Source organism: Prunus avium, chromosome 3, assembly GCF_965620075.1.
Source record: "Prunus avium chromosome 3, drPruAviu1.hap1.1, whole genome shotgun sequence".
In the NCBI taxonomy this organism is placed as follows: domain Eukaryota; kingdom Viridiplantae; phylum Streptophyta; class Magnoliopsida; order Rosales; family Rosaceae; genus Prunus; species Prunus avium.
Window position 1 is genome coordinate 37685370 of NC_142286.1, and position 16049 is coordinate 37701418.

General features: G+C 38.9%; 3 protein-coding genes across 4 annotated transcripts; all 3 read right to left on the reverse strand.

The window, feature by feature from the left end:
• Positions 1-249: 249 nt before the first annotated feature.
• Positions 250-5416, reverse strand: LOC110755556 (uncharacterized). Of its 2 annotated transcripts, XM_088251048.1 has the most exons (5): positions 4869-5416; positions 3515-3753; positions 2916-3333; positions 2535-2804; positions 250-2314 (listed from the first exon to the last, which is right to left on the reverse strand). In XM_088251048.1, the coding sequence occupies exons 2-5, from the start codon at positions 3749-3751 to the stop codon at positions 522-524; spliced, it is 2718 nt and encodes a 905-aa protein (XP_088107174.1). In that variant the 5' UTR covers positions 3752-3753; positions 4869-5416; the 3' UTR covers positions 250-521. The 2 variants fall into 2 exon arrangements, with proteins under 2 accessions (XP_088107174.1, XP_088107173.1); XM_088251047.1 differs by having other exon boundaries at positions 2535-3333.
• Positions 5417-10889: 5473 nt separating this feature from the next.
• On the reverse strand, positions 10890-12309 carry LOC110755558 (PPR containing protein (DUF179)). Its single transcript, XM_021956788.2, has 2 exons — positions 11858-12309; positions 10890-11768 (listed from the first exon to the last, which is right to left on the reverse strand). Exons 1-2 carry the CDS (start codon positions 11952-11954, stop codon positions 11008-11010), a joined length of 858 nt encoding a protein of 285 aa, XP_021812480.1. The 5' UTR covers positions 11955-12309; the 3' UTR covers positions 10890-11007.
• Positions 12310-12507: 198 nt separating this feature from the next.
• Positions 12508-14719, reverse strand: LOC110755557 (Tetratricopeptide repeat (TPR)-like superfamily protein). The gene has a single exon (XM_021956787.2). The coding sequence runs from the start codon at positions 14550-14552 to the stop codon at positions 12735-12737; it is 1818 nt and encodes a 605-aa protein (XP_021812479.1). The 5' UTR covers positions 14553-14719; the 3' UTR covers positions 12508-12734.
• Positions 14720-16049: the final 1330 nt, after the last annotated feature.

Genomic DNA, 16049 nt, shown 5'->3' on the forward strand with positions numbered 1-16049 from the left:
AATTATACCCTGCATAGCCTTAATTTGGACTTGGAAGTATAAAAATTTATAATTTGGGTCCTTATATTGGGCATAATAGTGAAACACCCTTTTTTTTTTGTGTGGTTCTTTTTGTATATCGTTTCTCTGTTGACGAAGTGTTATGTCTCAAGTCAAACACTGCAGTGAGTTTACACTTTCACCACACTGAGTCGGTGGATCCAAGACGAGGTTCAGAAAAGAAAAGATGGAAAAATATTTTTCCGACTATTGAAAGTACCTAAACAGCTCTATAGGCTTTGCTTTGCTCATGCAGTTATGTTACTCGTTTTCAGTTCGACAAATTCTTCTGTAAACTTATTCTGATTAATCGTACAAGTTCACTCAGAATACAGGAAATGAAACTAAGGATGGCTCAAATTTGGCATAATACATACAATTACAACTCCACGGCTTAGAAAACCCGAGGGAAGATCCATGCATGTTAGCTCTAAAACTTTAATGCCTTTCCGAATCTCTATGGACAGGACGGCTCCCCCCACTTATCTTTTAGGAACAGGAGAACTATATCTTTGCCTTGGTGGACGCCTTGTCCTCTTACCCCAACCTGTTAGACTTCTTTCCTCAAGTCCCTGCAGCTCCTTGCATTTCGGTTCTTCAATCTGGGGCTGGCTAACTACAGCTACAGTAGTAGAGGGAGCAGCAGTTCCCATACGCTTCCTCCCCCTTCCCTTACCACTCTTACCGGCATTTCTCTGAGTCAAACTTGACTGCCAACTGCCTCCACTTTCTCTAATCAACCCTTCAATTAATTGAAAATCCTCCGTCACCTCATTTCTTGACAAAGAAACAAGACCGGGAAGTACATCTCTCTGGAAATCCTTTCGTTGTCTGCCCCTCCTCGCCTGACCTCTTCGTGGACGTTTAGGAAGCAGCAGTTCTTCTCTCGGGTTCTCTTGATTTGGAGGCACATAGCAGTACTTCTCTACCTTGGTTTCCACCAAATTTAATGTCATGTGCTCAAAGAAATCTATCACATCATCTTCATCACAGGCAGTCCCCTTAACTTCTGCCACTTTATCATTGTCAATATTTCCTTCATGTGAAGAAATTAATTCTGCAAACCAAAGAAGGGAGTCATTTTCTGAAGCATCTGTTTCGTGACAAGTGGCACTTTCTTGAAGATGATGTGCAGTACTGTTCTGCATATCATGACCTTGGGATGATGAGATGGCAACTAGAGCCTCAGCTGCAACTCTGAGAAGGCCCTCATGAGGTAAGTCAAGAGGTTCCTTACATTTGCTTTGCATAGAATGTTCCCCATCTATATCTGATTCAATTATCACTGGTGCCTCCAAATCAATCACAGTTTCAGTTCTCATAATTGGAGAGGCGGCAGTCATTTCAGTTTCTTCTTCAGTATAACATCTATTTAAATCTATTTGGTGTCTTGAATCAGCATTGGCATCAAACAATCTCTTTTCTAGAACCGGACCATCTGCTTTCAGTTGCACTGTACACATGTGTGACACAGGATCCTGAACCACGTTACTTTTAGCTGATTCAATTCTAACGGTGTAGCCATTATCAACTGCAGAAGCAAGACCACCAGATTTTGAGGATGAACAAGGATAAGGAAAAGAAACCTTGTCAAACATGGGAAGAGCAAAAGTCTTCCTAGTCTTCATCCAATCGCCTATTTCAACTCTCCAATTCTCAGCATCATGGCCATCCATTAACGATGAGCAATCCTGAACAGGACTTTGATTGGGGCCCTTTCTTAAATCAGTTTGGTTCGCAAAATTGCAGTTGCTGTCTTCATTTGGGAAAGCAAGGCTGATTGAGGGGTGAGAAGCTTGTAGTTCATTGGTATCCGATTTTGCATGAAAGCATACACCATTTTGGTGCGACACTTCAGCTTTTAGACTGGGAGTTGATGGTATCGAATTACAATCTACAAGCAATCTGTCCCTGATAACTTCAGTGCTTTGCTGCAACATGATCGAAGTCTTATCAGATTGTGAGGTATTCAAGGAAGTGTTTCCTTGAGCTAATATTAAGTTCTGGCTCAAGCTAATTGGAGGTTTTGTCCAGTTAGGAGATGACTCGGAAATGGTCACATCAGACTGCAAAGGCTTAGCAGATGAATTGATATCTCTTTCAAAAATTTCTATACCAAATATTGTCCTTTTTCTTTGCTTCTCCATTTTATTCTGATCAGACGGGAAAAACTTAGCAGGCTCACAGACTATCCTAGCTTTAGTTTCTGATGATTCACATGGCTTATTAAAGTCTTGAAGACCAAACCTTCCACCAGAAAAACTTCTTGTTTGTTCTGAAATAAACCAAACGATTTGTAAGCTTTTATACTCTTGTGCTTTATTAGCAGTAAAGTAAACAATGGAGTAAAGATGCTCAACTAGTAGCCTTGGTGATATTGTTTATTTAGTTAAACCAATTATGAAATAAGCTTAGAGCGTTTCTTCTGTAATAATGAATCTTAGAGAGAAGACATTTCAGAAATAAAAAAAGAAGTTAAATAACTAGTTCCTTACCAGCCTTGAGAGCATTTGTTGACCACTCTTTTTGGTGCCTTTCGTTCTTTAAATGCAGATTACTAACTCTTCCATCCATCCCCGTTTGTGGGTTTTCAGGGAATTTCTTTGCAAAAGGCCAGACACCTTTGTAGGCATTTGCAGATAGAACCTGCCTTTTTATCTCCTCTTTGGAGCTGAAGTCATTGCCAAACTTAAAGACAGAAGTTGAAGTGGACACTTTGTCTATCTCAATAGGTTCATTCAGATCAGTCAAACCACTGCTTCTTTCTATATGCAAAACATTGTTATAGCCGGATGTTTCACCAATGTGATTGGATAAAATATCATCTCTTGCCTGAGTAACCTCAATTTTTCTGTTAGGAGGATAATTTTCTGTACCTGACCCCATGAAAACTCCTTCTGGTTCTTCTCCATCACTGATGTATTCATCGGCTGGAAGTTCAAGATTGAACAATCTTCTCCGAGGCTTCTTCCCTCTGGAATCCGGAGATTCGTGGTCCTTCATCCTGACTCTACTTTCACTGGGGCCACCACTGGTTTGCAGGGTTTTTCCAATAGAATTACAAGGAGATTGGCTGATGCCAGTACTCGATGTACATGGTCTACCAAAGCTGGAATCAACCAAGGGTAAATTAGAATTATGCCTACTGTTTCTTTCATCTTCATTTGGAAAGCCAGAGGAAGAGAAAGTTGATAGTGATGTCCCTGCTACTTTTTGATGTTTGAGTAGTTCTTTGCTTTTGATCTCGTTCATCAAGTCCTTTTGCCTTTCGTAAAGACGATGGAGTTCATTGAGCTGAATGAGAAATCACACATAAAGGTGTTCAAATATTAGCAAACAATTTTGAGTACTCAAAGTTTGACACTTTTTTACCAATATAAAACCATTGTTGTCTGATATTTCTTAATACTGTAATAAAAGCTATAGTCATAATCACACTTTAGAGCTCAACAGATTTAGGTTCTAGAATATACACCTGATGCCTGAATACTGACTCATGCTTCAGTATAGTTTGCCTCATTTGTTCCTTATCGCGTCCATGAAATCCATCCATAATCGGCCTTGTCAAGAATAATTCATATTGTTGCCCATTCTTCAAATTTTTGTTCTCATGGAGTAGGGACCAGCTACCATGGCCAACAACATTGCTACTTAGTTTCTGTACGGAATAATATCCTGGTAGATACATCTTTGACTGTACTTCAGTTCCCATTCCTGCAATTAATTCAGACGCATTGCCAAATCAGTTTATACATAGAAAGAAGTAATAGTTGAACAAAAAAAAAAGTAATAAATATCAAAGGAGTATCAGAGTAGACAGATTGCACACTGAAACTTGAGGCAACTCACTAATTCCGACAAGATTTCAAAGCAATATAAATTTTTCTAGAAGACATCAATAATAGTTCAGCCATATGCGATACCAGAAAACTAATCAACTGAGAAAGCATAAATCTTTGTCAGCTGTTTTTAAGACATAATTTTGGAAATTGCAATTCATCTGTAGTGATATCATTAATCATAGTTCCACGTTAGCACATCTTGAACCCAACATCCCTTGCCTGTCCATCTAAGTTTCTTGAAAGGAAAGAATTTATCATCTTAAGCTACATGCAGCTCAAAGTTACCATTTTAAAATTCGAAATATGATGGTACATCTTATGGATAAAGAATAAATACACGCGTTTAACTAGTCCATCAAATCATGCAGTCCAAAATCTGAGCCTAGATGGAAAAATAGCAGAAGCAGAGATACAGTCAGTTCACTGAAGAAATTCACGAAAGAAATAGATTTACAGAAAACTAAATTATTACTTAATCTGCTGACAAAACTTAATCGGGAGTCAAAACAAAAACCAAAGTGAAACATGATTAACTAAAGAACTTTCCTTTTCTTTGTTGTCGAACTAAAAAAGTTCACTTGTTTCAGACATGGAAAAAAATTACAGCACTAGAACTTTTCAGTTCAAAGAAGGCACATTTTTCCCTCACGAAGTCCTACATCTTATTAACTAAAAATCTAAATCAAATCAACTATCTAAAGTTGCACTGGGTAAGACTATGGGTTGTTGATTGAAGAAATTTGGCTGCCACTGTAGTCGCTAAAGCTTGCTTGATTGAAGAAATGAACACATCCACAATTTATTCTCAGGATATAAACATGAAAGACTGAAAAAAGAGTGGATAAAACCAATTTCCCAAATCAGACGTTAATTACTGGCTGAAGATTAAATCAACACTACAAAGTAGTAAGCAAGAAAATAAATAGACCAGAGAGAAATAAACAACACCATTAAAGAAGCCACACAGAATTGAAATCTAAAAATTACCTCATATGGTGATCCTCCTACAAGCTTTATCTCCCTACAAATTCACCGAAATTTCCAAAAACTGGCAGCGACCTAGAAGAAACCAATCGAGCTCCATCCTAATCCACAGCCGCAATACAGAAGACTGAGTGAACAAAACAAGTCAGAACAACCCAAGAAGCCCACGAACCAGAACACAAACAACAAAGTGGGGCACTTGTTTGCTGCCATTGAACAATCAGAACAAAACTTAGAAGATTATTATCTCCAGACAAGAGAATATACTGCAATTCAGATCTGCTGCTGCAGAATCTGAGGGTGAGAAAATAGAGGGATCCCACATCACCCCAAAACTAGAGAAAAAAGATCTTTCCTTTTTAATCTCCCCCACAGACACAGAGAGAGAGAGAGAGAGAGAGAGAGAGAAGCAAAACAACAACAACAAATGACTTGTTCAAAGAACAATGACTTCAAATTTGTCAACTTGTGGTCTGCCCCTCTCCATTTATTCTATATACCTTGCTTCTCGCCTATGGCTTTTGCTCCAATGATTTTCTTCCCCATTTAATTATTACTTTTCCTTTCTGGGTTTTTGAGGATGTGAAAGATATGGCCATTTTTTTAACCTTTTTCTTTTTCACATTTTCTAGATTCTCTCCACCTTCCATGCTTTTTGGGTACAAAAATATTTATATTCGGAAAGTACTTAAAAAGATGGAGACACCTGGGTTCACTGAAGCAACAACCTAACAGTTTCCGAAAGTAGCTGTCACTTTACTTCAGTTTATCTTCCTCGGAGTGTCACACTCACGCGCGGTTTCATGTCCCGCCACGTAAGTACGTCATGACGTTCGAGGTCTGAGGTGGTCGGGGGTTTTGACTACGTGCGTTGAAAGGCGCGTAGATCATGTTTTTCGATGTTTAAGACTTCCAAAATATGAGAAAGAAAATTGAAAAGTACGCTGTTATATATTAAATATTTCGCACTTATATGCAAAGAAAGAAATTAGATTGCTTTTTGGATGATTGCTTTTGTTTGTTTTTGTCCAAATCTGATTGGCGTTTTTCTTTATTCTGATATTATTGGGGTTTTATTATAGGTCAACTCAAAAGACTCAAAGACTCAAACAGTGGAACAAAAATACTAGGGGAATGAATTTCAATGTTATTTCCTTACATTTTATTCTTTTATTTATTTATTTATTTATTTATTTGTACACAATATTATCACAAAAATGCTAATTATACTATATTTATATACCACATTGTGTACAGATTCCGAGCCTCTGTATTTAGTTCCCGCATTTCGTTAAATCTAAGACACTCAAATAATCTAACCATCCAACACAAGACACATCATCAAATTGTAAATCATTTTTTTAATTAACCAAAAAAAAAAAAGGTTAACCCTAACGTTATAACGTCGTTTGGGTTTTTTCTTTTATGCGCTTCTTCCCCCTTTTATCGTATGCGTGCTCTTTTTTTTTTTTTTTTTCCTCTTATTGCAAGAACTAATAGGCTTTATATTATAGAAGGTTTTGAGCAGACCCATGGCGCTGGGGATAAGATTAATCAGTGATGATAATGTCATATGTCAATCTCTTGTAGAGAATTGTAAACTGATTTGTCATGCATGCCACCAGTGTAAACCCCAAATCGAGATGAAGATATTAAAAATTTAAATACACGCATAAGGACATGATGAAAGAAGGAAGAGAGACAATCGACACTAGCCAATTACATAGTTAGCATATATCCCTAATCTCAAGGATCTCTAAACATTCAATTGCCTTACTGCAATTTGCCCAAAAAAAGCTCACTGCAAAGAGGAGGAAACGCATTAAACAAAATCCTCAACCATGTTAATTACAATGTTAACATGAGTTTTGAGAAATTTAAATATAAAATAAAATAAAATAATTCGCTTAATATTTGATGATGTGTCGTGTGTAGGATGGTTAAATTTTTTGAGTGGCTTAGATTTAACGAAATGCGGGTAAATACAGGGGGCCTAAATGCAGAGGCTCGGGATCCATTGTGTACCACCTCTCTAATAAAGGTGAGCCTCATTGTATTGGTGGGCTCCACTTCTATTAGAGAGGTGGTATACAAGGTTCTGATTTGTGTTCTCCACCGCTACCCCAGCTTGGATGATCACGTACTCGGAGGTGTTTATAGTGTGGTTTACAAAATATAGTATCATCATTGCATCTCTTCGCCTTGCGACTTCATTAGCCTTAGCGGATGTCCTCACCAGTGGCGGACCTGTGTAGGCGCAAGGAGGTGCACCTGCACCTCCGGTCGCCGGAAAAATCCATTACAGCCTCTGGTGTTGCACCTCTGCTTCAGACCAGATATGCACACAATCTGTTCGACGAAATGCACAAACCAACTCTGCGCTGCACTGCTGGTTCTTGCGCGCAGCGCGCGCAACCTTGTTTTTTTTTAACGAAGCCTAGCCAAAACGACGTAGTTTTGGACCATGCTGTTTAAATGACGCTGCTTTTTTTTTATATTTAACCTGGCCAAAACGACGTCGTTTTGGACCAGGGTTTTTTTTAAAAAAAAAATAGGAAAAAATAAGGAAGCTGCTGGGCCATTTCGTGGGCTTTTCTAAGGCTTCTATAATGCCTTCTATAATTGGGTTTTAATTGGGCTACTATAATTTCTTACATAATTGGGTTTTAATTGGGAGTTCTCTTTATTCAATTGGGTTTTGGGAATTCCTTATTTGAATAGGATTGAGAATTCTCTTTATAAAAGACCAATTTCTCACATCACCCAAATTCATCAAACCCTTATTTTGTAGGTTAATTGTAATATTATTTTTTAAATTAATTATGAATAACATTAGTATTGTTTAAATGATAAGGATGTTTAGGTTTTTTTTTTTTTTTTTTGAGCTCTTAGCTTTTAAAAATTGCTCCTCCGCTGAAAAATTCCTGGGTCCGCCGCTGGTCGTCACCATACAAACCACGCGGTTGATGTATTCTGATCCCTAGTAGAGAAGGGCAGGTTGATGAGAAGAGTTTGGATTGTAGAGGATGGTATGCGAGAATGTTTGATATTGCACTAGATATCTCTCAAAATTGTAGGTATGATTAAAGCACATCAAATTTAGCCACCCATCATCCTTTGAAATTGCATGAAAAAGTTCCACAACCAGGCTTACGACAATCTTGGGACAAGCCTCGGGATGATCCGAAGGTGAGTACGGGATGATCCGGAAGTGAGTACGGGATGATCCTCGTGTTCTCCATGGTTGCATTAGCCTGGATGACCATGTACTCATTGGCATTTACAAATTGGATCCAAGTAGGATACCAAATGGGCCCTTAAAATCCTATGTTGTTTCTGTTGTTTCTCTTAACTGGGAGGAGGATGGACATATGATGTCACACCCCAATTTTTATTTTTATTTTTATTTTTTATTGGGAGTGTGAGGTAAAAGAAAAACTAAAACTAAAAATTTAAATATCAAGAAACATGAGAATTGAACATAAACTTTTATTTAAACTAGAGTAATTTACATTGTTATTTTGCAAGCAAAATAACAGGAAAGTAACTGACTTTTAACAAAACATCCAAAACTATCCACAACTCGTTCTTCTTGTTTCCTCATCACAAACTAAACTTCAGATTCAAAACTTGCAATAGATTCAATAAGGGGTGAGCACTACATGCTCAGTAGGGGTCCTATGTCTTATGTAATTAGTGAGATTTATAATGTACAATTTATGCAATGCATGAATGAACTTCAATTCTACCCAACCCGTTAATCTATATAATAGGTTAAGCAAATCTGCATGTCTCATACCATGCATTGTATAACTCCCAGTCACAAGTCTAAACACTTTGAGCTTCTCCAAAATCTCACCACACTTTAGTTCTCACTCTTTTTTTTTCTTTATCTACTATTTTTAGGAAACTAAAGCAATTTGAAGAACCTATGATACAAGGAATATTAGGTGGTGCTATTTATAGGAAGTTAAAGTCGGCAAATATATAGATGAAAGCTTAATATTGTGCCACACAACTAGTCTATAGGTTCCTAGACTACTTGGGTGACTTGAAAGTAATCTGCCACCCCAAATAGCCTTATGTGTTGGCTTTGTAGAGCGCTTAGTGAGCACTCTCTAATTAAGTTTATATATATGAGAATATCTACTGTGCTTACACCTCCTGCCAACATATCCTACCTCATGCTTTAACTGGATTTGAGGACTCTATATTTGCAACACATCAATCTTTAACAGAAAGCTTAGTAAGCAAAAAAAACCTTTCTAAATGCTTTTGTAAAGTGTATAAATATATATATATATAAAATAAATATTAAATAAGGCTGAAATGAATTGATATAGTTAAAGCCATGCAATAAGATTTGATAGGCTATACTAGTTAATAGCTAGATTCACGTGGCTTGCCATACAACAAATATATATACAGAGAGCTTCCATTGAGGGATGCCTCAAATTCTTATTTGAGGAACACCCTTTGTAGGCCCCATTCCAGATTGTATTTCACTAATCCAAACCGTCTATTTTGTAGATACTCATTCAAAGATCATCTCTAGAAAAAATCACTTGAATCCGATATCATTTGACCACTCAATTGTGTTATTGAAATTCGAGTACTTTCTTGATGCACCGTTGTTCGTTGATTTTGTAGGACACAATTGGATATCGAAACGGTTTCCGATTTGTCTAATTTTTTGTAAGGATGATCTATGAATGAAGATCTAAAAAATAGATGATTTGGATCATTGAGAAAAAAAATTGTAGAGTACCCTAAAGGGTACATATTAAAAAATACGAGGTTTCACAGATGACTAGAGTATGTTTTTATCGATCTAATTATAGACCATGTACCAATTTGGGTTTGATAGGTGACTTGAATTTTTATTTTTATTTTTTTGCTCTAGTTCATCCATAAAGATATCATGTTCTTACAAAACTTTTGCCTAGTTTTCTTGAACTTCTTATGTTTCTTACTTTGGGTGTGGAACTAGGAATTTTTGAATGGGTCGGCTATAAAATATCTAGCTTAAAATATAATGATATTTTTTAACTTACAATTTTTTATATTTTTTTAGAAATAAAAGTATACATTAAATCATATAAAACCGCATTAGTTCATAACCCTATGAACTAATTTTCAATAAATTTAGCATAAAACAAATGCAGATTAAATGCAAAAATGGGGAAACCACCAAAAAGACCACAAAACAGACTTTGGAAAAATAATATTTCCCTATTAACGTGTTGTAGGTTTTTTTTTTATCTTAAAAGATGTCATCATAGAAATAGCGGGGAAACCGCCAAAAAGACCACAAACAAGAGCCCCAACCACAAATGGGAATGGCAAGTTGATGAGTTATATAGGTTTAATTTTGTTTTTCTTCAAAAACAACATGGCCTATAATTGGTTAAAAAAATATTCTTCAAAAAGTTACCTAGCCCAATGTAGTCTTGTAGGTAGTTCCGCCCCTTAGGTAGCAATGTATGGTCTCCTTTCAACCCATTTCTTGAAAACTGATTTCAGGATGAGCATGGCAGCATATCGACATATGAAGACTGTCCCCCAAGGAAGAGTTTTTGAGTCTTTTAGAAGGACTAGTCCACCAGTGATCATATCAATTTCTAATTGACTCTCTTGGTGAAGTGGTATTCTTAGTCGTAGATTATATAACAACCTCTTTGGACATTAGCATTTAGTGATATGCTAAACAAAGTGTACATGAGAGCATAGTGGATTCAACAAGTGTATTTACTAATAGGGCATGAATAACGTGTCAAAGGTTGTTTGTGGTGCCGGGAAAGAACTTCAAGCTTATTGTCCTAAATCATCTCCACCAGGTGCCTTATTTTTTGATGCAAGGCTGTACAAGTGCCGCAGTCTTCTACAGTCTAAACAAGTAAGCAATATAAGCTTTTCACCAAATTCTTCGGTGGAGATGAAGGGTTGCGGGGGATCTATATTGCCTTTTATATCACATTAGATATCTTACCGTTTCTGTCATTAGATTATTAATAAGAACACGAATTGTACTCAATCGTCCATATACATGGGAGAAATGAAAAGCCACGACAGATGGATCTAATTGTATTTTCCTTACAAATTTTACATATTCTTCTAATATAAAAGCCACAACAGATAGATCTCACCGAACCTTCCTACGGCCCATAAGACCAAGGACCTTCTCCCACAGCCCAACACTTCCCACACTCCTCAAATCAATTACACTTGGGCTACAAGCTGCTACAGTCCAATATCCGGCTCTTATTTCATCTTTCAATTGCTCTTTCTCCCATCCACAATACCCATCAAAGAACCTGAACTCCCCAAGCCCAACCATATTCCTTTTCACCATTTCAGCTGCACAACCCACACTTTCCTTTGTCCCATAATACAATCCCTTCATCACCTCATCAAAAACACCACTCCTCCCAACCACATCATCTCCCCCTTTGGGCCCCACCAAGAACAGCCCCTCCTCCAAAGGCCCACCAAAGAATAACGGCCTATCCGAGAACGTGCCCGCAACATCAAGCGCTGTGGATCGTGTCTCCTTGATCGACATAAGGGACGGCCGGTTGAGTATGATGCCGGATGGGCCCAAAGGCCCAGTGGATAAGACCAAAATGACTGTTCGCTCGAAAATATGGACCCCGTCAAGCTTTTCGGTGGCAAGAAGTAGGCAGCCCTTTTCAGGCTCATGGATTGTGTGAGCCCATTTGTCACCAACAGTGATGGGCTGAGGAGCATCAACCACAGTGTCAAGGTCAACAAGTAAGGAAGTGGGCTTTTTGGACTTTGATGATTTTTCTGCAGCTACCAGTTTTGCTCTGAATGATCGCCAATCGGTATCAATGGAAGGTTTGCTATCATCGTTGGACGGTGGAGATGAGTCCATGCGGCAACCTATCATTTGACAGAAAGCAACCCATTAGCAAATGTAAGAAGAGCAGACATTGTTCCCTGCTTGAAATAAAAGGAATAGGAAAACTTACATGTTATTGAAGATGGAATGCCAACTCTTTTGCGGTGAAATGGAGTTTTGATGGAATTTGAGGTGAAGGAATTTGAGGCAAGGAAACAAGCTTCCATGATGATGGGTTCTTCTAGCTTAGCTTCTTTCTTTTGAGTTTTGATGGCAGATCAAAGCTTCAAAGATGGCAAGGAATTAAAGAGCAGATCACACTGATATATACAGTGAGTAAGAATAAATGTGCACCACATGGTGGTGTTCGATCCAATCCCATTAGTCCTATCCCATCCCAATCCATGTTGGATGTTACTTTCTAAAGCTTCCAAAGCATGGGCTATTGGATATGACTTTACACATGGCACAAAAGGACGAGGACCTCCTCCTTCTTTGTGGGTAATGGCTATCTGAGATCAACCAAACCCTTTTGGATGACGTGTCATACTCGTACCCAGTTATTTGTTGAGCACTTTGTTCCCCAAACTCTGAAGCAAACTGACTTTGATCTGTGAATTTAAGATACAACTTACAAGAACACAGTTAGTTTGGGTTTTCTTTGTTTAAGAAAACAATAGTTTCATTAAGAAATTTAAGGTTGAGTTACAACTTACAACCAAATAAGCCAGCATGATCAGTGCAAGACAGTAATAACCTTATTATCTCACTGATAAAGAATGAATGGCCTTGACAATTGTTAGAAGTCAAATGCATACACTGAAACGCTGAAGCAACAAAATACAATCGATCCCCTTCTATTTATCAACAAGTATACACTTTTATAATGTAAGAACATTGGTGAGAAGTTTCTCTCTAGAATCTCTTCTATTATGAGGCTTGCAGAAGTGTTTCTGGCCAAGTTTGAGTTAGCTGATCGTCACCAAATAATTACCATCTCTGGCAGTTCATCCACTTATCCCATTGCTAATACTCCTTGATGACATATCCGATTGCTTGAAGTCCTGACGTAGTCTCTCAATCATCTGATATATTTCACCGGATTTAGGGTGTAATTTATCAAACACTGTAAATTCATGGACCTCATCACCGACCTCGATGCTACTGGCCCCTGAAGGTTTCTGGACTCCTGTGTTTCTCATTTGCAGCCTCACATTAGCAACATTTGCCCAATCACCAGCTGCAGCATAGATATTTGACAACATGGAGAAATTTCCTGTGTCTGATGGGTCTAACTTAACCAAGTGATCAAGCACCTCCTGTGCCAATTCTGGATCATTATGCATCCGGCATGCCCCCAAAAGGGTGCCCCATATAACAACATTCGGTTCCATTGGCATGCTATGCACAAACCTAAAAGCTTCCCTGAGACACCCCCCACGACCCAAAAGATCAATCATACAACCGTAATGCTCAATTTCCGGTACAATCCCATACTCTCTCTCCATAGTATGGAAGGCTTGAAGGCCCTCCTCCACAAAGCCGGCATGTGTACAAGCACATAAGACACCAATGAAGGTAACTTTATCTGGCAAAAACCCAGCTTTTACCATTCTAGAGAAAAGCTGAAGCGCTTTATCACCATGTCCATGCATGGCTAACCCTTGGAGCATGGCATTCCAAGATACCAAGTCTTTCTTTGCTATCCCATGAAAGACTCTAGATGCTTCATCCAACATACCACACTTTGCATACATATCAAGCAATGCATTGGACACAGGAGTACTACACTTGAATCTAGTCCTCTCAATAGAGGCATGAACTTTCCTACCCAATCCAATCAAACCAGACTCTGCACAAGCAGCCAGGATACTAATAATTGCCCCATTATCAGGCTTCAATCCAGCTTCCTCCATTTGATCATATAGCATAATCGCCTCCTTTGCGAGCCCCTTTTCAGCATACCCAGAAATAATGATAGTCCAAGGAACCAAGTTCCTGAAGGGCATCTTATCAAACATCATTCTAGCCATACCCATATCCCCGGCTTTGCTATAACCCGAAACCAGAGTCGACCAAGACACAACATTCCTCTGGGGCATTCTTTCAAACAGCTCAAAGGCTTCATTCATTTGCCCCGCCTTCGCATACCCATCCAATATCGTATTCCAGCTAACAGCATCTTTGTCAGGCATTTCATCGAACAAGCGGCGAGCTTCACCCAACTCCCCCGTTTTTGCCAGCCCACCAATCATAGAATTCCAAGACACAATGTCTCTCTCACCCATCAACATAAACACCTTCTTTGCCTCACTAACACCAAGCAACCCACACTTGGAATAAGTATCAATGAGCGAGTTGGGCACAAAGATATCCAAACAAAATCCAAATTTCTCGATGCTGGTATGAATCATTTGAACCACAGGAAACCAAGGTCTGCCCGAACACGCTTTCAAGAGAAATGGGTAAGTAAAGTTGTCCGGATAAACCCCATTGAGCTGCATATCAAAGAAAGTTGCGAAGGCCTGTGTGGTCTGAGCGTTCTGAATGTGAGCTCTGATGAGAGTATTGTACAAATGGACATTGGGGTCTTGAACTTGATTGAAAACGTTGACGGCAAGCGCCATTTGGCGACAGAGAGAGAAGGCGGCAATGAGCTTGGGCGCTGTGTGGAGGTCCTGGTGGAGATTGGCTTTGAGAATTTGGGCGTGGACTTGCTTGATGTGGCTTAGGTTTGTGCATCTGTGGAGGTCTGAGAGTTTTTGGTCTAAGAGTCTCCGTCTAGAAACCCATGACGGGGATCGAACTGGTACACACATCTGCATGGCAGAGAAGAGATTTTAGAAAGGTTGGGTTTTTCAGTTTGGAGAAGGCATGGCAGTTATTCTGGTTTGCGGGAAAGAAGGATGAGACTGAGACAGAGTGACAGAGTGCGTGCGGCTCTTTGCTTGTTTTGAGATTTGAGGAGAGCACCTCCACCGCTAGACCCAAACCCTGGCAACAGGCCCCACAAGCCCAGGTTACCCCTCCAGCGCGCAGCCTGAAGCCTGGGCAAGCCCTGGGGCCCACCAGCCCGGGCAAGCCCAAGGGCAATTCTTGACGGGGCTCTAGCCCGAAGGCGCTGATGTCAGCGAGGTGAAATCAATTTTTTTACACTGACGCCACGTGGCGCTTTCCGGATGTTCGATCGGTTTTTGTCCAGAAATCCGACGGTAAAAAATTCGAAAATAAATTTTAAAAAATACCAAACAATTCTGGATTTTTTCCCTATAAATACCTAACTATTTTATTCACTTTTCACACTAACTCTTCATGCAACTCTTCTCCTTCCAATATTTTTTACTTTCCACTCATATTTTTCTACAACTTTCCATTTGTATTAATTTGTTGTATTGTTTCCATTTTATTTAATAAAGAAAGCTTATCAAAATTAATGGTTTAAGCATGAAAAAAAAAAGTAAATAAAGTAAAGTGAATAGTTTTTGCCCTTGCCCTTTGGGGTGGAACCAAAAAAGGTAAGGCTGCCACTATTCATGTGAATAGTATCAAACCTTACCTTGCGTTTGCCTTGCCCTTGCCTTTTGGGGTGGAGGTGCTCTAAGGCCATCTCCAACCCAAGGACCTAAACCCAAAATATCCCCCAAAACCTCTCTCAACCCAACAAAATGAAGGATCCAAAATTTTGAAAAACTCAAATTTAGACCCAAATACCAGTCCACTTATTACCTGGACCCAAATCCTTTTTGTGGAGCCCACCTGCATCTCAAACCCACCCCCATGTGCAAAGATTCTGACCTGAACCCCACCTCCAAATTTGCATATGCCTTTTGTCTTCTCTTTGCGCCACTTGTCACTGTCCCATGGAGTTGCCATTGGAATCCAACATTTGAATAAGGCTTTTTATCACAAAACGTCCCTGACGTTTGCGAAACTATCAGATTGCATCCTTAAAGTTTTTTTGTATCACTTATGGTCCCTAACGTTAATATAAGTGCTCTTATATAGTCCCTCTGTCAAAAAAATTGTTAAATCCAGGGATATAATTGTCATATCAATCCAAAATTATAAAATATATATATATTTTTATTTCTTTCCCTTCTCTCTTTCTTTCTTCTTCTTCTTTCTCCCTTTCTTTTCTTCTTCTTCTCTCTTCGCTAGATTCTTCTTCTTTAAGCCTAGTGAGCGCATTGCCCTTGGCGCCTCTGGTGGGAATTGGAGAAATGTATGGAGGTGATTGAGGAAGAATCAGCTGCAACAAAAAGTGGGTCGTCGATTGCTGACCCATCAACCGTATTGAACTCAGAGAGCATGCTCTAAACCCA

What these genes read in the sequence shown, in the direction of transcription:
- LOC110755556 (XM_088251047.1), bottom strand. Translation starts at nt 3,751, where the DNA reads ATGGGAACTGAAGTACAGTCAAAGATGTATCTACCAGGATATTATTCC. An exon ending in AGTCAGTATTCAGGCATCAG is followed by an intron (nt 3,334 to 3,514) that starts GTGTATATTCTA and finishes TTTCTCATTCAG; the next exon opens with CTCAATGAACTCCATCGTCT. An exon ending in AACAAATGCTCTCAAGGCTG is followed by an intron (nt 2,315 to 2,534) that starts GTAAGGAACTAG and finishes GGTTTATTTCAG; the next exon opens with AACAAACAAGAAGTTTTTCT.
- LOC110755558 (XM_021956788.2), bottom strand. Translation starts at nt 11,954, where the DNA reads ATGGAAGCTTGTTTCCTTGCCTCAAATTCCTTCACCTCAAATTCCATC. An exon ending in CATTCCATCTTCAATAACAT is followed by an intron (nt 11,769 to 11,857) that starts GTAAGTTTTCCT and finishes GTCAAATGATAG; the next exon opens with GTTGCCGCATGGACTCATCT.
- LOC110755557 (XM_021956787.2), bottom strand. Translation starts at nt 14,552, where the DNA reads ATGCAGATGTGTGTACCAGTTCGATCCCCGTCATGGGTTTCTAGACGG.